Here is a 20,862-nt window from a genome sequence, read left to right as displayed (position 1 = left end):
CAGAGCCGGGGCCCTACGTGTCTCCAGCAGCAGGGGCAGTACAGACACAGTGCACATGCACTGAGAGCATCTTCCACCCTGAAGGAAGCACCTGGGTCAGGACACCACAGAAGGTAGACACTACTGTGAGCAGAAGGCAGAAGTCTCACTCCCTCGAGAAAGCACCAGCAGAGCTGCCTCCTGTGTTAGCGCTCATTAACAGACCTGAGTGATGCGACCGCATGGGACTTGATCAGAAGCCAAGAACCTGATTTCTGGTCCCAGACCCACTCCCTTCTGTCTGGGGATCAGCAGCAAATCACATCCCCTCTCTGGCTTCCAATTTCTCATCTACTAACAGGAAGGTTGGAAACTTTGTCTTCAACAGGTCTTCAAATTTTGTTCCCCAGAGCTCCAGTGTTCTAGAGAAGCAACAGATGCTCCCCAAAGCAACATTTTAATCTCTTTGATATAATGAGTTCCTTTGTAGGACTTAAACAGACAAGGATATCACTCACTTAAAAAAAACAAATAAAAGTGCTGACTCTGGGATTAGTTGGTGAATCTCAGCAGATGACACATAGAAGCCTGCTGGCTGAATGACTTACGGCGTCTGAGCCCCCGCTGCCCAAAGGATGGCCCCTGCTGGCTCTCTGGGGCAGCACTGTCTTCATGGGTTCTGCCTTCCCATTCTGATCAGTCCTGGACCGATCGGAGCTCCACAGCTCAAAGCTGGAAGGGGGCAAGAAAGGGGGGATGACTGCCTTCAGCTTGTCACTTGGGAGTCTGGTGAAGGGGGCTCCATTTCGAAGCTGAAAGAGACAAGTCAAGGGTTAGGTGAGCACAGGAGGGCGCCGGCTCCAGGGAAGTCTCCAGGTTTTCCTTGCTTCTCACAGAGCGGGTGCCACCATCCATCCTGCCACCCAATCTAGGAACCCAGGCAGTGTCCCCAGCTTTCCTCCTGGCAGCCACACAACACCCACCTGTACTATAAAGAAAGATGAGAACGAATGGGGCAGAGGGGCCAGAGGGCTGAGGAGGTGTAAGAGATGCTGGTGCAGGGGTGGGGTCCCCATGTGTAGTAAGAGGATGCAGTGGGGCCGGAGACTGGACTGAGAGATCCTACAGGACAATGCAGTGAGAGCATTCCACACACACAGGACGTGGGAAGGCTCTGGGCCCAGGTAAGCCAGGTGAGGGTGCAGAGCTGCCAGGAGACCTCGGCAAGCAGCCAGGCCTGGGGGAAGAAGAGCAGGGAAAGCAGGCTGGGAGCCCAGCTACTTCCCCACCCTGCCCCCTCTGGCCTGCTCCAGCCACGCCTCCCACTGACATTTTCAGCAACAATTTAATTTTACATTTGAAAGTGTGATGTGGGGGGGAGGGGGTCAGTACAGAATCCACATAGCCATGACTGTTGGATTGTCAAGTCCATGCTCACTTTAATTAAGAAAAGATAGCGAACTGGGTGCCAGATGGTGCTTTGCGGGGATGGACATCCCACAGCTAAACCTGCCTCAGGAGCTGGGCAGGCAGCGTCTCTGCACCAGTGACTTCGAATGCCCACTCAGCATCCACAGAGCCACAGGGCATCTGCACCTGCCAGGGAGAGTGAGCAGGGGCAGTGGTGCCCGTACAGGGCGTGAGCAGTGGGCATGGGAGAGTGCCAGGGCAGGACGGGTTCCCATGCCGCTGTGCTGTTTTGCTCAAAGCCTGTGAACCAGTGCTCTCCCCGCTGGACTCGACAACCTCATCCAGCCAGTGAGGGGCTGGGCTGGACATGAACAGCTGCAAAGCCACCAATGATGGCACCTCACCTTCTGGGTCATGAACCTAAGTTGCCACCTTTCTGGAAGTCAATGACATTCACACCCTTTGCCCAAGAGTTCCATTTCTAGATATTTACCCTGAGAAATAATTAGGCAGTAAGAGAAATGGAGTTATAAGGTCATTCAGCAGAGCTGCTGAGATAGTGAGAAACCAGAATCCCCAAAGCCCAACGGGTCAGTCTCAGACAAAGCCCTTCCATGACAGGGAGTCCTATCATGTGGCCGTTAAACATGATGTGGCTAAAGAGTGTTCAATGACATGGAAAAGTTGGCTGGGGCAAATTGTTAATAAACCGAGTAGAATGCAACACGAAGAAGATAATACTGTCAGCCTCACATGGTTCTGGGGGAGAGTAAATGAGTTGATATACATGAAGTGCCGAGAATAGTGCTGGTATTTAGTCAGTGCTGTGGTATTTGCTATTATTATGTATACACAACATGACATCATACTCATAGATGCTAAAAAACGCCTAGGAAAAATACTCAAAAGATATGTACCACAAATGCCAACCACGATTCTATCTGGGTGCGTGAGCAAGGGTAATTTTATTTTCCTTCTTGATACTTTACTGCACCTTTCAAAATACCTATAATAGCATTTCTGTCTTCATACTGAAAATAAGTATTGCAACGTAGTAACATGATCAAATGTCGGGCAGCATGAGCTCCTGGGATCAGTGTTAGGGCCACAATTCATACCTGCTGGCACAGCAAGGGATCAGGGATGGGGTCAGGGATACTGGCCGGCTCCTAGTAAAGTGACTTCCTCAGCATCGCTGTCCTTGCCAATACTGCCCTCTGCTGGCCAGGTTTAGAGTTGGTGGGACTTGAACCATTAGGTTATTCTCTTATTCATAGAACACAAAGCCCAGAAAAATGAGGTTACACAGCCAAGGTCACAGGGCAGAACTTATTCTGGGCCAAGCATCATGCTTAGTTTACAAATTAGCAGTCTCTTCTGGAGGTGATTTTGTTTAAAAACCCCCACCACGAGGGATATCGTTGGTAAGTCAAGAGACTGCAAATTGTCCACCCGTATCTACCTGGCCCCACTTCCTTAGAAATGACATCCCTGGCATTTATAGGGGCACATGAGCGACCACCCAAAACAAAGACTTCACTGCCAACCTTCCCCTGCAGTGGGTATGTGACCATGGAACTAAATTTTAGCCAATTTGATACTAAAAAAACAACAGTGACCATGCAGTTTTCCAGGAAACTTCTTCAAAGATAGCTGGCATGTATCTAAAGCCACCTTTTCTCCCTTCCTCTTCCCTGCTGGCTGACACGAGGCAGTCATCTTGGACTGAGGGGTGAACTTGGGGAGTGGAAACCACACATGGGAAACCGACAGGTAGAAGGAAATCTAGTCTCCTAGTCCTGAACTTTATGTACTTGAGAAAAATAGTTGCTGCCTTATTTGTGGCTCCATTATTTGGGTACTTTTGTTACAGCTGAACTGAATGAATCCTGCTACAGCTCTAGTTTATAGGTTAGGGTCTCTCCAGGGTTGGAAATGTTCTCTCCTCCCCCAACTCACCATGACCAAAGTGGTGCGTCTTCACATCTAATGTTGCCCACCAATGCCTCCCCCCAACCCTTCACCCAAGAACAGGACCAAGACTTACATCTGGCCACCAAGCACAGCACAGCCTTACCCATGGGTGAGGACTGGCATCTGGTCTAATATTCCTTGGTGCCAGAGCTGTACCCACTGTTACACAATTTGACCATCAACCACATCTGTGACTACCACAAAGAAAGATAAACACCCACACTCCTCCTCAAAAATCAATCAACTAATGATTGGCAGAGACCTAAAATGCTTTTAGAAAAGCCCACACTCACCAAGGTTGTCAATAACGCATCTTCTTTTTCTCCTCTCACACTCCCAGGACCTGAGAGACAAATGGAAGTTTCCTGAAATGGCCCTCCCCTGTGACCATGGCATGAAGATGAGTGATGGGGCGGCCTTCATCCTGGAAAGCCAACTCTCCTGGGTGATTAAATATTTAATAATCATTGGTATTCAATATTTTAATAGAAGGAAAGCAGTTAAAAGGTATCTCAGAGCAGGTTTTCTGATTTTCCATAAACCGCTGTTGTGCTTGGCCCGACAGTCAAGTGCCCTACTCAATAGTCTGTCTCAGACAGTGGTGCCAAAGGAGCTGCCCTGGGCATGGCACATTTGACTGTTCCAGGGATCTCAGCTGATCAATTTTCTCAGCAGTATGGAAATCTCCTTCAGTAAGCTGGCAAAGTCATCCAATCTGTTGAGTACTCCCAGGAGGAGGGATCTCACTACCTACCCTCCACAGGTAATGCACTCTGTTTCAAGACAGTTTCAGTGCCACAGACCAATCACATTTGATGGTGGGGAAAACCAGCTACCAAGACAAAGGAGAAGCACTGATTGGCCCATGACCATTTAGCAGGAAGTGTGGGGCAGGGACCTGGGACTCCTGCTGATGGCCGGTGCTGCCCACTCTCTCACTCAGAGCAGTTGTGTCCTGCTTACATCCCTTCTCCCCAGCCAGTCACACTGCTCCAGTGTTGCATTCCAATAGCATCTCATCCCTGGTGACAGATCAGGAAGTAGCAAGTGGGACAAGGGCAGCAGTGTGGGATCAGACCGGGCCAAAACTCCAATGCACCTGCAGCCTTTTCTTACCTTTCTCTTTGGTCACAAGGGCTGCACTCGGAAGCCCAGGGAAGCCTGTCTTGTCCTGGGTGTTGGCTCTCATTGTGGAGTCCAGTGCTGGCTCAGGCTCATCGGCAAAAGGTAAAGGCTGGTTGCTGGACAGCCCACGGGGCAGTGTCTGCATCAGTTTGAGCTTGCGGAACCGATTGGACATTCGGTTCCACCAGGACTGTAGGAAATGCAGAGCAGAGGTCATGCAGGGAGGGAGACTTAGGGACAGTGACTACATTCCACATACCTTTCCCCTGCTCGCCTGGCCCCACCCCAGCATTCACCACTGACAGTACCACATCCCTTCCAACAAACCATGGCTGTTGCCAGGAAGAAGCTGAAGGGGCCTGGGGACTATGGGGAGAACCTGAGTAACCCAACTGGCAAATGTCCAACACAGTGACGCACAGACACCCTGTGGCGAGGTGCAGTTCAGCCAGCTCAGGACTATATCCTACAGAATTCTTAAAAAATTCTCTGTATTTATAAATTGAGATTCCATAGCAAAATCAGTAATTTCTGGTTTCTCAGAAAAAAATGAAAGATTTTACAACATAGAACCACATTCTTACAAAGCAGCCAGTGCTGCCCCTGGATGGTTCTGATCCCCCCAGTTTTCCCTGGCCCCCATCACTTCCTATTGCTCACCACCACCTTACCTGCAGCCCTTCTGGGACCCCCAGCTAAACCAGCCTTAGCAGAACACAAAGCAGCAACCCCTGCCCTCACCATGTGCCACCTTCCTGGCCCTCTAAACCCTTTAGGACAAGGAGAAGCAAACCTTCAGGCCACCTTTGTCATCAGGTAGCACTGGGATGCTCCATGGCTCTCTGACCTTCGAGTGGGGCAGAGGTGGTGGGTGGCTGGGCCGGCCTTTGTCCTTATGCACCTGCATGCAGACAGATGCCAGCAGTCGAACAAGTTCCGTGTCTATGGGCACAAAAGGCAGTGTTTTACCTGCAAATATGTCTGTTGAGCCATGGGGGGGGGGGACCCAAGATAACCCTTGTCAGCCTTAGAAACCAGCCCTGCTGTGTCTGGGAAGCATAACTCCAGAGTCACAAGCTCAACTCCTGTCTCTCCACCTAATCTTCAAAGATGGCAAACATAAACTCAGGGCTTAACCTACTTTGCTAGGAAGAAATACCAGAAGCCCTTCTCCCACTGTGAAGGCAGGGGACAGAATGTCAGAAAGCCCAGGCTCTGCAGCCAGAATGCAGTGGAGGTTCACATTTGGCCTCTGCTCTGCCCAGTCTGTGTAAGTGCAGAGAAATTATTCAGCCACTGTATGCTTAATTTACAAGGAGGTGACATTAACACCCACCACATAAACGTGTCTCAGGGATTCAAGGCAATTTCTCTCAAGTACTTAAAGTACCTGGTGCGTGTAAGAGCTTAAGAGAAGTTAAGCACTATTAGTTATTATTAACTAGGTTATTAAGAAAAAAAAGCACTGAACAAGATTGTGAAGGAAATATTTGGGGGCTGTGGGTGTGACTCAGTGGTAGAGAATTTGCCTAGCATGTGCAAGCCTTGAGTTTGATCCCCTGCACCACGAAATAAGGGGGAGGAGGAAGAGGAGGGGGAGGGGAGGGGGAGGAAAGAAAAAAAAAGATAGAAAAAAACAGACTCAGTGCTTTCTGGCTGGGCTGGTGTATCCATGTGCTGCAAAGATGGGGCATACCAACTCCAAGAGAAAAGCTCCCGTGCTCTGGACCCTTCCAGACCCACCCTATAAGCCTGCTTGTCTACCTATATCCTTTATATTTTTTAGAATAAACCAATACACATCAAAAAAAAAGGAGGAGGAGGAGAAGAAAATATTCCCAACTACTAACAGTGGTTATTTCTTTTGATGACAGGCACTCTGTTCGCTAGCAGTGTTATGTTTATATTGTGATGTTCCCAGACAGCCTCAGGCACTCACGAGGCAGGGCTTCTGGAAGGTGACTGGACATGGGCAGTAGAACAGACTTGCTGTTAGGAGGTAGGATTTGTTCAGAAGAGGCAGGTCACTGGGGGCATGGCCTGGAAGGGTCTACCCCCTTCTGGGCTCCTCCTTTGACTCTGCTTCCCTGCCAGCAGGACAAGAGCAGCTCCCCTCCACTATGCCCCTCTGCACACTGTTCTGCCCTAGACCCTACTGACTATGGACAGAAACGTGAGCCCAAATAAACCTCTCCTCCTTAAGTGGTGGGTATTGAATATTTTCTTCCAGTAGTGAGGAAAGTGACTAAGACAAGCAGTAATGTTTCTTGGAAAATTTTAGACAAAAACTTCATTTACAAACTTGCCAGGAAAAAAATGTCTACTAGGGGCCCCCAAGGCCCAAAGCCATGGGTCTATTTTACTGGGAAGGGAAGGGGAGGCAGGGAGGAGAGGCTACTGGAAGAGACGAGTTGGTCAAAGTGTATCTGAAGGCTGAACAACTCAAACTCCTGACCTGTACGAGGGGCTCCATCTGATGGAGTGGGCAGAGGACCCCCCTCCCACGGGGCCAGATCAGCCCCCTGGGCTTGGCTGCCAGATCTCTATGAGAAGATGTGAAATCCGCCTTTCTTAGAACGCTAAGGACTGAACGGAACCACTTGTGCATCTGTGACATGTAAGCGCCTGCAGAAGGGGACAGGGTGGGGAATATGCTGGCAATTGGGGAGGGCACCCCTGCCTGCCACCCCTTCAGCTAAGAGCAGCAGCCAGGGAAACCCCACTAAGGACTACAAAGGCAAAGGCTTCTGCCCCACAGTTGGCAGCTGGGCTCCTGGCACAGGACTCCCAGTCGTGAGACTCAAAAGGGTTTCTGAGCTTTCTTCCCTCTGCGCTGAAACTCCAGGGTAATAAGAGAGGTGACATATCAGAGACCCTGTCCCTAACTGGAACCCCCAGGGCCTGGCAGAGGGCCCACCACAGCAGGTAAGGGTCAGAGGGGAGCAGCAAGGACCATCAGGGAACCAAGAGAAGCTAATAATGCTGGTGTCCTAGCGAGGCTCCATAGAGCTTCCCCACACAGCTCTGTCTCAAATTGCCACAGGGGCCTTTACATTTCCCCAAAGTCACTGGAAGACAGACACCGCCCTAGGACTTGAGGAGCTGCAAAGCAGACATATCCTTGTTTGCCCTCCCTCCTTGGAGACCCTGAAAAGGTGGGTGCTGGAAGAAAGCTCAGGGAAAGTAGGGAGGGAAGTGCCTGGTCCACTGTCTAGTGCCTTGGGCCCCAGGCACTAGAGACTGGCTTCCCCATGCATGTACAAGGCTTCAATCGAGGCTCACAGAGGCAGTGGCTATCCTGACTCCCAGGCAAGAATAACTGTGTAGATTTATAACCTTTTGCTTGAAATAACCCACCAGGATCATTCAGCAGCATCACTAGGTCAAAGGCTGTGTACCCGTTTTTTGCACGAAGAGTGACATCAGCCCCTTGGTTTAGCAGAAACTTGACAATTTCCTTATTCCTGGAGAAAACAGAAAAAGCCAGAGTTACAGTCGCTGCTATAGTTTGGATACTGACTGTTCTCCAAAAGTATAGCCACCACAGCCGTGCTATTAGGAGGTGCTGTGGACCTTTAAAAGATGAGGTCCAATGGTCACTGGGGGATCCCAGCCTCTCTGTCTCTCTCTCTCTGCTTCCTGGCAGAGAGATGTGAGCACGTGGTCATACACATACTACCCAACAGTAGCTTTGGTTCCCTTACCAGAGCCCCAAAGCCATGAGGCTGCCTAATTTTGGACTGGAACCTTCAGAACTGTGAGCAAAAACAAACCTTTCTCTTAGTAAGTTAATTGCCTCAGGTATTTTATTATAGTAACATAACACTGACTAATAAACCTACCATTACAAAGCGTGGCTTTGTTCCTGGGCAACAAGGCTGACAACATGAACAACAGTCCCCTGTCTCTAAACATCTAAAAGGTTCATGGGCAATTGCAAACAATCCTGTACTCATCATTCTCCACCACCCAGCAGGTCAGATGCCGACACAATTGAGGGTCTTACGTTCCTTCCTCAGTCACAATGAAAACTGAGGACTCTGCCCCAAAAACACTTGGGCGCCAACTCCACTCTTTTCCCTCCATTATGAAAGCCTCACACAGACCAGGAAATTTGACAGGGAAATTTGAGACCCATCAAATAAGAAAACCAACTGGTTACAGGTGATGTAGGAAAGAGACATGATTAGGGAAGGGAAGGGCCGCTAACTGGAGTCCGACCATTCAGAGTTCCAAAATATGACGGCTCCACTGGGCTGGGGCAACCAGGTGAGGAGCCCCCTTGCACACACTGAAGCCTCCTGAGAAGGTCAAGAGACGCCCAGGATGCAGGACCAACAATCACTTCAAGGGGCCACTTAAGTGAAAATGCCAAATGAACCAATCACGCTGTTCAGCTGAAACCAACCACAGAAACTTCCTCCTGCCTAAAAGTTTCCTGCTGTATAGTGTTTCCCAGCCTCCGTGAAATTCTTCCCTGGCCAGTGCAAAATCTGGATAGGGAAGGCTGGAACACAGGATGAAGCAGGTCTGTGCTGCTGCCACATTTTTTGCATGCCTCGATGTCTTTGCAGCCCTGGGGTTCTATGTGGTACCTCAGTGCAGGATCAGAAAACTTCACTGGGAACCCCCACCCCAGCCAGGGCGTCTGCTGAACCTGGTCGCAGAGGGAGTGCAGCTGGCACTGACCCGTGGTAGGTGGCTTGCATGAGGGCCGTCCAGCCATGCACGCTGTCCTGCTTGTCAATGTCGGCGTGCCTCTCTACCAGCAGCTGCACCAGTGGTAGCTGCCCTGTGACAGCTGCCAGCATCAGCGGTGTTGCCCCGTCCCCATTGATTAGGTTCACATGGTTGGGGTCTTCGTCGGCGATCTCTTTAACCAGCTGGAAGTTTCCTGCACACACAAGCAGGAGTCCCACTGATCCATGGTCCCAGATTCATAGGCTCCCTTATCCCACTGGTTCATGGAACAGATATCTGCTCACTGTGCCTCTACAGTGGGCCTCACAAGGCCCACAGAGGGCCTCTACTCTCAAATCCCTCTGTCTATGGGACATGAAGAGATGCCCAACCATAGAGAGAAGTGCCACCAGTGTCTTAGGAGAATGGATGAAGGACAGATGAGGGGCATGCAGAAGGGGAGGTTAGGTCTTGCTGGGGGTGAGGACCAGGGAGGGCTTCCTGGAGGTGGGGTCTATATCAAGGGAGGAAATCTTAGGCTAAACAGCCTTTTGTCATACAGAGACCAGAGTGGGTGGGTGTACAGAAAGGAGTTTCAGAGGCAGGGACAAGAAAGGGGACAGCTCAGTGACTGGCTGGCAGCGTGGCAGGGCTGAGGAGGGCAGAATCCCATGACAAATAGAGCCCTCTATGAGCTAGACCTCCCCGGTGAGACTAGTGAGTCAGGAAACAACAAATTGCCTGTTTATTTCTCAAATACTCTGGAGGGCTTGAAAAGGATGACAAATATTAGATCGGGAGAATGTGGCCCTATGTTCTTAGATCCAAAAAGATTTTCTAAAGTGCTTACCCATTTTCAAAGCATGGAAAATATCAGGTCGCCTTTTCTCCTCATCTGGGTAAACAAAGATTTTTGAAAGTTAGCCGCAGAAAGGTTTACTCTAACAGCAAAGTCACAAGGGTATAACACACAGCCTAGCTTTTAAAAGGATACACTTCTCAGAAGCAATCGAACTAGAGACCCACACAGACTGATCCCACAACCCTCCTGGAAGGATTATTACCACAGAGTTCTGAAAACACTTCTGAGACACCCCACTGCTCAGATCTCAAACTAATGAAGCAACTGATTCTAGGCATTCCGAACTCTGGGATGTCCTTTCTTATTAAAAATATATGGACTTGGGAAAACCTGGATTCTCGCAAGAATTTTAAAAAGAAACAATAATTGTTTTCTTCGAAGTAGTAAATGTTCAACCATACTCCAAGGCAGAGGACCCTGGGATACTGAGTAGCTGGCTCCATGGTCAGTCCCGGCCATAGGCACCGGAAGCGCCAATGTTCATTTTACCTTGCTTCCCAAGTCTGAAGCAATGGGAACACAACCCTTCTCAGACCTGCACACACAGCTGCTCACAGCAGTCAGAGCTGCCCACCTGGATGTCTTCCACCAGGGCGCTCCTCCTCGGCTGGCCTGGAACCCCTGCCTGCCCCATGGGACCTCCCAAGCTCACCCATCCCTCATGCTCATGCTCAGCTAGGTTCCTGCTGGTAGCCTCGTGGCTGGTCTGCCTTCAGGGGCCTGAAGATGAGATTCCTGCAGACTTCCTGGGTGGAGCAGCTGCAAGAGGACACACGTGACTCTGGCTGACCAGAGTGGAGATGAGCCCTCTCAGGCAGCTGGGAAGAGGCCACGGCCCGGTATGTGGAGCACTGAGTCTGTAGCCAGCACCCGTGAGTGTGGGTGCATGTTTCTAGCTGAGCTAGTGGTAAGCATAAGTGACATGGGACAACCTTCATGTCGCCAGGATGTTGCAAGGATCAGGTGATGATGTAGGTGGGAAAATGGTTCAGAAACATTGAAGCTCTGTTCAAAGATGATTGGTATGTTCACTAGCCACCAGGTTAACTATTTAACTACTTAATTCCAGGATTCTTTTTTTCTTTTTCTTTCAGTAGTAGGAACTGAACCCAGGTATTCACACATGCTAGGCAAGCACTCTGCCACTGAGCTACATCCCCAGTCCTTTTTAAAAAAAATTTTCAGAATCTCAAAGGCTGGGCTTGAACTGAACTTGCAATTCTCCTGCCTCAGCCTCCTAAGTAGCTGGGAATATGCCCAGCTTAACCCGGAATTCTTAATGGCAAGTATGGACTTGGCCCCAGTGCCAAGTTTTAAATTTTACCTTATGGAATACTATCAAGGAATTATGCTGCATCTCATTCTTTAAAATACAGCACGTGGCTTTAAGTATTTATGAGTCAAATTTGCTCTGGGCCGGGCTTTTCCATGCCAAGACAGTGACAGAAGAGAGAGTGGCATTTGGTCCTAGTGCTGGGAGGCACTCATCACTGATAGCCCAGCCTGACCCTGGGAGCTGTGGCAGCTGTGCCCACTGACCCTGGGCTGCTCCCTTCCTCACGCTGGGCCTCACATTTCTGTCTACATAAGAGCAGCTCCAGGGACCCTGCCCCATCCCAAGGAGAGGAAGCTTGTTACCACCTGCACACTACAGCTATGCTGGGAATAGGGCTGTCAAAACAACATTGATACCTCCCTGTCCTGCTGCTAATGCTGGAGACAGACCACAGACTACCAAGGCTTTGGAAGGAGTAAATGTCTTGACATCTCACAGAAAGAGCTAGGAATTCTACTTCCTATTTAATAACCTTTGTTATTATTAATAACACAGGCTTTGCCCTCACTGTTCTCCAACCTGGGGCTCTTCCCTGAGAGCAGAGACAGCTGATGCACTTCCTGAGCTCCTACAAGGCCTCTGAAAATCAGCTTCTCGTGGTGGCCACCCACTACCCTATTTCAAAAGGCAGCCTGCATCACCCCAGTTCTGCCACAGCTAATCCCTTGACCTTGCCCACATTTGTTTCTTTTAACCTCATGGCATTCCTATATTCTATATAATTTATTTAATATGTTTATTGGCTGTCCTCCTCCATAGAGGCCCAGGTCTCACAAGGATTTAGGTCTCACTTGTTCACTGCCATATTGCAGGAACCTTGAATGGTGCCTGGTATACAGTAAGCACTCAATAAATATTTTAAAAATAACTGAAAGAAGGTATGAGCAATAGAAATGTAGTATAGTAGTTTCCACTCACTGGGTACTATCCAAGTGCCAGGCACTGGGATAAACACTTAATAGGTATCATCTTACTAATTACAAGGGAAGTGCACTTAGGCCTATTTTAAGAAAGAGAACACTTAAGCCCTAGAGGGACAATTAACATGACCCAGGCCACCCAGCTACAAAGTGGGAGAGGGGCCTAAACTGAGATGCTCAGGCGAGGACAGCCCTCGTCTCCGTCCTGCTGGGGACTAGGCTGTGTGTGGCTACTTGAGGGTCCCACTCACTGCACATGGTAGAGACCAAAATGCAACATGTCCTGTGATCAGTTCATTAAGGATCCCTTAAACAGCCCTTTAAATGCCAGAAAGATGGAAAAAGAAAAAAAAGAAACAGGACACACTAATAAGTGTTTGAAAAAGACAGAACTAAAAAGGGGGCTGATTTTCACTAACTTTGTATGACTTGGTCTTTGCTGGCAGATGAATTTAGGGACACCGTTCTAGGGCAGCAGTTGGCGAGCTACAGCCAATAAAATCGGCTCTTGCTCCCGGTCTTTGTAACTACAGTTTACGGGCACAGAGCCACAGCTACTCATTTATATAGCATGCAGGGCTACTTCCACTCTAATGAAACTGAGTAGTTTTGACAAAGACTGACTGTATGGCCCATAAAGCCTAAAGTATTTATTATGTGGCCCTCTACAAAAAAGTTTGCTGACCTTGGCTTTGGAAGGATCTCAGAACCAGCTGGTGAGGAAGAAGGACCTTGCTAAGAGGTTTCCCCAGCTCTGGTCCCAGGCATCCCTGTGCGAATCCTTAAGCACAGCAAGCTCAAACTCAAGTCAGCAGGGTGAAGCTATCTCGAAACAACGTGGGGTCCTCTGTGAGGCCATGGGTGCAGCCTCACCTGTTCTGGGCCTGACGGTGGTCAGCGGGTCCAGGCAGTCGGCGAGGTCCCTGTGCCTGCGGTCCAGAGCCACTTCGAAGGCTGTCTTCTCCAGCACACTGAGGTGGTCAGGGTTGGCTCCTTTCTCCACCAGCTGCTGGGCCACGCTGAGCCTCCCAGCCAGCGCCGCGAGCATCAGCGGGCTCCAGCCCACCGTCCAGGCCACGTGGTTGGGGTCAGCACCCCACTCCAGCAGCAGCCGTACCACAGCCTCGTGCCCGTGCTGGACGGCGGCCATCAGGGCTGTAATGTCCAGTAGCTCGTCCCGGCCACCTCCCAGCCCCAGCTGCTCACTGGAGGGGCTGTGATAGTCCACAAAGGCACCAGCTTCCAGGAGCAGCTTTACCACACCCAGGTGGCCACCCCGAGAGGCCACAGTGAGCACACTGGCCCCCAGCCGGTTCTGGGCATTGACATCGGCCCCATGGTCCAGAAGGAGGTGTGCCACACTCACGTGCCCAAACCTGGCAGGAAGATGGAGAATTAGTGACACTAAATGTAGAGCACCTAAGGAAACAGCTCATGTGATTCTCATTGGTCAGCAACTATTAAAGGCACAGAAGCTGCATGGCATAAAAGGCCTTATTTGGGTGTCAGCTATTACATTAGCTCCAGAGATGCATTGTCAACCAGGTGAGGAACTCCTCTGCCCAGTTTGGAATCCAGCACTAACTGTGTGACCCTGGAAAGAATTTCAGCTTCTCTGTGTCTTCCTTTCCTGATCTTGTAAAATGGGACTGTAATTGTATCTGCTTCAAGGGCTGAGGTTTAAGTGAATAAATCCATCCATCTACCCATCTATCTCCCAGAACAGTGCTTCACCAAACAAAGTTGCATGTCTCTATTGGCTATGATTGTTATGCATTATAAATCCTGCATCGTGCCAGGATCAACCAGCTGGTAAGGGGCAGCATCCGGGTCAGAATCTGGGTCTGTGTGAATTATGCTGCTCACTTTTTCCCCTGCACTATTCTGCCTCCCCCATCTCAGAGTTCATTTTATCCTGCTCTATGGCCTGGGCATCTGTCTCTCATTCTATCCTCTGATTTGCCCATGGGTAAGGCTCACGTCTGATTCATTTTTACCCTCCCCATCTCCCAATGTTCCCTCCATACACCAAGAAGTGTGGCCAGGCTGTGTTCAGCAAAGGGGCCCGTACACCTCTCATGGAAGCCTGCTGCCACCTGCTGGCAGGAATGTTCACTGCAGGCTGCTGAGATTGGCCTAAACCAGATTTAGCTCAGACAGATTCATGCCCACCAACTCCCTAACACCCGGAAGAAAACAGTCCAGCAAAATCTCTGCTCATTTAACAGCACTGGGCAAGAAAGCTGTGTTTTGTGCATTCTGCGCTCTCAGAGTGAGTGTGTCAGAGCTGCAAGAGGCCCTGGACCAACCGGGAAAGGATGTCACAGGGGGCCAACTATGCCAGGCACAGGGGCCAAAATGCCTTGTCACATCCGCATCTGTGAGGCCACTTTCTAGTGGGGACTCTCCCCTCCTTTCTGGGAGGATGTGTGCCTCGTCTAGACCTAGGCCTCCCTCCTCCCTCTGGAGGCAGGGCCAGAGCTGCACTCTGGCCTGAGCGCCTGCCGCACTTACTTACAAATACCTTCTAGGAAGTGAACCTTCACAGTGCAGGGTCAGCTCAGCCCGGGAGGGAGAAAGGAGAGTGGGGGGTGGGGGGCTGGGGCCGGGAGCTTGGGTTTCTTCTCCCAGAGCAGAGAGAGGGTGCAAGTCACCTGAAATATACTCAAATGCAGAAGGCTATGACCCTAGAGTCACCTTGTCCCCAGGCCTCCATGTAGCTCCCCAAACCTCAATCTGAGTGTCACCCTCCAGCTTTCCGCTGTCCAAAGAGGCTGCCTACTTTGCTGACCTCATTTCCTGCCCATTCCATACCCTCCCCGGCCCCCGCTCCCTTGTACCTACCTGTTACTTACCTCCCTTCCCTTTCCTGCCACCTTGGCCCCTCCCTTCTGTATTTGATGAGCACCAGCTGTCTTGCTCAGGCTTCAGCTCAAGCTCATCTCCTCTGTATAGATCCAGACCAACCCGCAACAGGCCAGGTCAGGTGCCCCTCTTCTGAGTGCCCACAGTTCTGTATCCTCACTCTCCATGTGCATCAAAGTCCTCTTTCTAGAACTGTCTCCCCCATTTGCCTGTGAGCTCTGGGTTCCACACATTCTTGCTTCCCCAGCCCTTAACACAGGAGCAAGTCCATATTAGAACTCAATACCTTTGACAAAGGAGTGGGTAAATGAATGCATAAATGGAATGACTAAGGAGGGGAAGGTCCAGGCAGTAGAAATAACTGAAGAACCACTGTAGACAATTACTCTGTTTGTTATCAAGCACAAGATAAAATCTAGCATAATCACTAGCAGATTACATAGGTGCTGATTTGTATTTCATTTGATTTTAGTAAATCCCAAGATAAACTCTTTACCTCCCATTCCACCAATGAAGAAACCACAGATTAGAGTGGAAGCTGGTTAATCTCAATTTGAAAGTGACATACTGGACCCTAAAACTTCAAATCTCAACTCTGCCCATGTACTCAATTTTTACAGAGGAAGGAAAGGGCTGAATTTGAGCAGAAACACTGATGTTTGGAATGTTTTCTGAACTCTCAGCCCCAAAGAACGTTCAATGAGACTGAAAATATAAAAGGATTCAACAGAGGCTGAGAAAATTTTATGATGCTAAGTTCCTAATAGGTAATTATTGGAAATGTGGATGCCAGGGGCTTTCTGAGCAGGTGCTATGATTACCAATTAATTTCAGCAATTAGCACCTGTGTTTGAAGAGCTGGCACATGTTCCCACAACTCTTGAGTACTGAGCTGAGCATCCAGATCTACTGCCCTGGCAGGCAGGAGAAGAAAGGGAAGTAGAAGACAAAGAGGCCAAGGGTGAAGTCAGAGTCAGAGTAAACACTGTGCCACATTGTACCATGGACAGAAATTGCTGGCAAATTTGGCAGTTAACTTTCTTGCCACCAACCCCAAGATAGAAATGATCAGTTGCTGGAACCACAGCTCAGAGCATGGCTGCCAGGGTGTGACTCTGACTCTACCACTTTCTCACTGTGCGGTCGTGGGCAAGTTTTCTAACCTCTCTGTGCCCCAGGGGGGATAATAACAGTACCTACTTCTGAAAGTTCTATGTGGACTGAATAAACTAATTCATTTAAAGCACTAAGCACAGTACTTGACACAAAGTGCTCGATTATGATTACCTATAATTTTATGAAGAGGAAAAACCATTAATGTAACCATTTCTGATACTAAAATTTGCACAAGAAACCAAAGTCTCCAAGTCCAGGCACAGAGCCTCTGACAGCCTGGCCTGATCTGGTGACGAGCTGTGGATAAACAGATGCTCACTGGGCTGAAAATGGTGGCTGCCAGCATATCATCTGAGGAGGATTTTGCAACACATCTAGATTCAAGGAACAAGAGCACAAGACCGAAAGTGTCTATGCACCTACCATCATGACCTGAGGGTCAGACAGACAGACTATACATCCTTCCAGCAAGTCACCTTACCTATTGTTCCTCCACCTGAGCTTTTTTATGGACTGAGCAGCAGAAATCTTGCACACCATTCAGCAAGGCAGAAGGCCCCTGAGTATGGACAGCTGGTGTCAACAACTGAGGGACAGTATACTTTAAAGTGCCCAGGCCCTGTCTAGGCTCAATGAGAGGGCAAGAGTGAATTCTAATCGTCTCACAGTATGGGATACTCTAGGAATAGAATGAGAATGTCATAGGAGTAGATGAGAATTATGTCACACTAATTTTCCCAAAACAGAACCTGTAAGGTAAGGTAAATCAAGTAATGGAGCGGAATATCATTCGTCCAAAGTCTCTCCATTTGGAAGTGACAAAGACAGGACACAATTCCCAGCTTCTTTTTCAATACCAAATTTTACAGAAGAAAGTAAGTCCTCTAAAAATGATAATTAATTAACCAATCAAAGTTTAAGTCACTCCTGAGTCTCCTGCCCCGTCAAGATGAACAGACATTAATGAGTGGAAATTAGTCAAACCATGCTGAGTGTCTTGCTGAACTTGGTGAATAGCAAAAACTAGGGATCAGGGGTCTTGGAGATACTGAGGCAAAGCAGTGCCACAGGTACAAACCTCATCAGTGATTAGCCCTGGGGCTCGCCACGTGGAGCTCAAAGAAAGGCACATATCGGTGGCTCCCAAACCCATGGTGCCACAGTCACTGGGGAGACACTGCCCCATCCTGATGCCAGGCTGCCTCAATCACAATCTCCGGAAAGGGAATCCAGGAGTCTCGAATTGGGAAAGCATCTCAGTGATTCTTAGGTGTGGCCAGGTTTGGGGACCACTGAGGAAGGCAGCCAGCTCTAATGGGTGTGGCAGACACTACTACCAAGGCCTCCTTGGTACAGAGAGGCCAGAGAACAGGGGCACAGCATGGCAGGCTTCCAGGGAGATGCCAAGTTGGGGAAAGGGATTTACTGCAGAAAGGGAAGAGGAAACTTCCCTGTATGGAATCATAATGAGGGCTCTGCAGTGGGACCCCACATCTGTTCTGACTACCTGTATGATTTTATAATCTAAATCTCACACGCTTATCTGTAAAGTGGAGACAATATTCTTGGCATATAGTAAATGCTCAGCGTTGACTTTTAATAGGAGGCGAGGAGACACAGAAAAGGCCTAGATGAAAACATCTTGGCCTGAGTTTAGGAAACGGGACAGCAGAAGAGAGGATGAGGGAAGGGGGAGCACAGGAGAGCCTCGCACACCATGCTGAGGGCTCTGGCTAGGGAACCATCCAACAGACAGGCACAGCCAGACAATCACTTCAGAAGGATCTGAAAGCTCTTAGAGGATGGAGTAGAGAGAACATACCAAGAGGGAGGAGCACAGGACAGAGGCAGAGAGGGTGGAAAGCAGGGTGTGGACAAGGGCTACAGCAGAGGCAGGAAGAAGGTTCTAGGGCAGAAACCTGGGGCTTTAAAGCCTGGGGAATGGGTGGTGCCACTAAGAAAGACGGAAAATTTAAAAGAAAGGTTGATAGCCCAAGAGGTGCTCTGGGTGTGAAATACATAGTCTTCAGACAGAGGATGCCCACTGCTGGACAGGTGCATAAAACACTGCCTTTCATTCATCCATGCAAACCAGGAGCACACACATTATAACCGGGCTACATTCCCAAACTATGTTTATAGACTGATGGACCTCAATGTCCTGGGGCTGGGGACTGGGTAAGCAAACTGCAGTCATCCCATAGGTGCACATGGTAGTTGAAAATATATTTGCAAATAATGCAGAGTAAAATTTTGCTAGGAATACAAATTTAGTTAGGTTAGAACAACTAAATGTGCTGGGTGTGGTGGCACACACCTGTAATCCCAGTACTCGGGAGGCTGAGGCAGGAGGATTGCCTCAAGTTTGAGGCCAGCCTGGGTTATATAGTGAGTTTAAGGCCAGCCTGAACTAATAGCAAGACCCTGTCTCAAAAAACAAAAAAAAAAAAGAAAAAAACCCCACCTAAATGTAATACTTGGAAAAGAAACCCAAGAAATAAAATATTTTGGGATCACAATGAGAAGGAACTTTGTGTTCCCATATCTGTGAGAAAAACAAAAGGGTCCATAACTAGGGAAAGAGGCTTTCCTCCACTGACCACTTTACAAATGCAGATCACAGCAAAACTGTGATTTTTAAAAAATCTATCAGACGAGAGAAATGCAAAAGTTTGATCACATTCTCTGTTGGTGAAGCTACAGAAAGACAGGCGCTCATATGCATTGATGGTAGGAGGGCAAAGCAGTCCAACTGTGTGGCTGGCAGAACACTGGGCCCCCAAAGATGTTCACATCCTAATCCCCATAACCTATAAATATGTTACACTACAAAGCAAAGGAGATGTTGAGGTTGTAGCAGAATGAAGGGTGCTAATCAGCTGACTTAAGAAGGGGAGAGCAGCCTAGTTTACCCCATGGGCCCAACATCATCACAAGGCTCTTTTAAATATGGAAGAAGAAAGCAGAAAGCTCAGAGCAGGGATGTAAGGATGAAGCAGAGGCGAGAGTGAGGTGATGGTTGCTGACTTTGATGACCTAAGGGCCCTGGAGCCATGGAGCCAGGCAGCCTCAGGAACCTGGGACAGGAAAGGACGATTCACCACTAGACCCACCAGAAAGAACACTGCCTTCCACACCTCAATTCATCCCAGTGAGACCTCTAGAACTATAAGATACTAAATTTGTATTGTTTTAAACTGGATTTGTGGTAATTGATTGTAATGTGAGGGAGCAATTTGGCACTATTCATCAAAATTACAAATGTTAAGGGCCTGCTTACATTCCCTGGGAAACTTCCTTACAACACGTACTCACCTGCGAAATGACACGTGTCAGATTATTCACTGCAGCATGAATGAAACAGCAAGAGACTGGAAACAACAACCTAAATATTCTCAACAGGAGCTAAATAAATTATCACAAAGGAAAATATTTGAGGCTGTGAAACATGAGGGGGGTTTATGCACTGATACGGAAAAACTGACAAAGTACACTAAGTGAAAAAAATCGAAATACAGAACAGTGTATGAAGCACGTGTAAGAAGGGGGATAAGAAAAAGTTAACAATCTGATCTGCTTTTGAGGTATGAAGCAGTGGCTCTCAAATGGGAGTTATGATGCCCCAGGGGACATGTGGCAATGTCTGGAGACATACTGATTATGACAGGCCACTGGCATCTACTGAGGAGAGACCAAGGATGATGCTACATAGTCTATAAAAAAGAATGACCCCATCTAGAATGTCAATAGTACCACAGTGGAGAAATCCCGGTACAAAGAAATGCTGGAAGGTCCCCCAAGAATCTGAGGGGTGAATGGTGGGGTCTAAGTGGGTAACAAATAGAGGTGAGAGACGTCGTGGCTCAATACTGGATGCATGTGTATGCTGTCTTATGCTTGAATCTTATGAATGAATATATTTTCTAGTCGAAACGAAATAATCCTTTAGAAAGACTGGAATTCCAAACACATTTTTCTACAAAGAAAAAGAACAATTCCTGCCCCTTACGTGTAGACCCTGACTACACCTCCATGATTGTACCCACCACCTAGTAAGACTGCTCAAATTGCTCCCATCCTAAAAACCTTCTTTTTTTTTTTTGGTACCGGTGATCGAACTCAGGTCCTTCCACTTGCGCAGCAGGTGATGAAACCACTGAGCTAAATCCCCGGCCCCTAAAAACCTTCTTTAGACCCTGAGGAAGAATCTTTCTTAACTCCAGAGGCAAACTCGATGAAAGGGCTGTTTGTACTTTCTGTCTGGGGGTCCAAGTGACCCTATCTTCCCCACCACTACCATCCTACGGCCGCTCACCATCTGGAGCTCTCCTGCCACTACTAAATCAGTCCTTGCCTTCTCTTTCCCTTCATGCAGGGACACTGGTGTACCTACTTGAAACCCTTCCTAAATTCTCAGCAATAACTTCTGCTATCCAATATTTAAATCCTAAGGGCCAGGGATTTAGCTCAGTCATTTTACCGCCTGCTGAGCAAGCACAAGGACCCGAGTTCGATCCCTGGTACCAAAAAAATATATATTTAAATCCCAGCATTTCTTTAGGTCACTGGTGGTGAACCTCCAGCACATGTGCCAC

At 48.7% G+C, this 20,862-nt stretch overlaps 1 protein-coding gene across 6 annotated transcripts in view; it reads right to left on the bottom strand.

Moving 5' to 3' along the window:
* Anks6 (ankyrin repeat and sterile alpha motif domain containing 6) overlaps positions 1 to 20,862 on the bottom strand; it is a 56,981-nt gene that overhangs the window by 33,787 nt on the left and 2,332 nt on the right. For all 6 annotated transcript variants that reach the window (XR_002389408.2, XR_002389407.2, XM_013065727.3 and 3 more), the window contains exons 2-9: positions 13,160 to 13,662; positions 10,019 to 10,063; positions 9,178 to 9,382; positions 7,846 to 7,952; positions 5,282 to 5,430; positions 4,480 to 4,678; positions 3,657 to 3,706; positions 588 to 791 (exon numbers count right to left, since the gene is read on the bottom strand). Coding sequence is in view for 4 of the 6 variants with exons in the window: in XM_013065727.3 (XP_012921181.1) it covers positions 588 to 791; positions 3,657 to 3,706; positions 4,480 to 4,678; positions 5,282 to 5,430; positions 7,846 to 7,952; positions 9,178 to 9,382; positions 10,019 to 10,063; positions 13,160 to 13,662 (1,462 nt within the window). In the remaining 2 variants the exon portion in view is untranslated. The remainder of the gene's footprint in view (positions 1 to 587; positions 792 to 3,656; positions 3,707 to 4,479; positions 4,679 to 5,281; positions 5,431 to 7,845; positions 7,953 to 9,177; positions 9,383 to 10,018; positions 10,064 to 13,159; positions 13,663 to 20,862) is intronic.

Source organism: Heterocephalus glaber, unplaced genomic scaffold, assembly GCF_053883595.1.
Source record: "Heterocephalus glaber isolate CG9 unplaced genomic scaffold, H.glaber_assembly_v1.0 deba00001481, whole genome shotgun sequence".
Taxonomy (NCBI): domain Eukaryota; kingdom Metazoa; phylum Chordata; class Mammalia; order Rodentia; family Bathyergidae; genus Heterocephalus; species Heterocephalus glaber.
The sequence above is the reverse complement of the archived record's forward strand: the minus strand, read 5'-3'. Positions and strand labels throughout refer to the sequence as shown.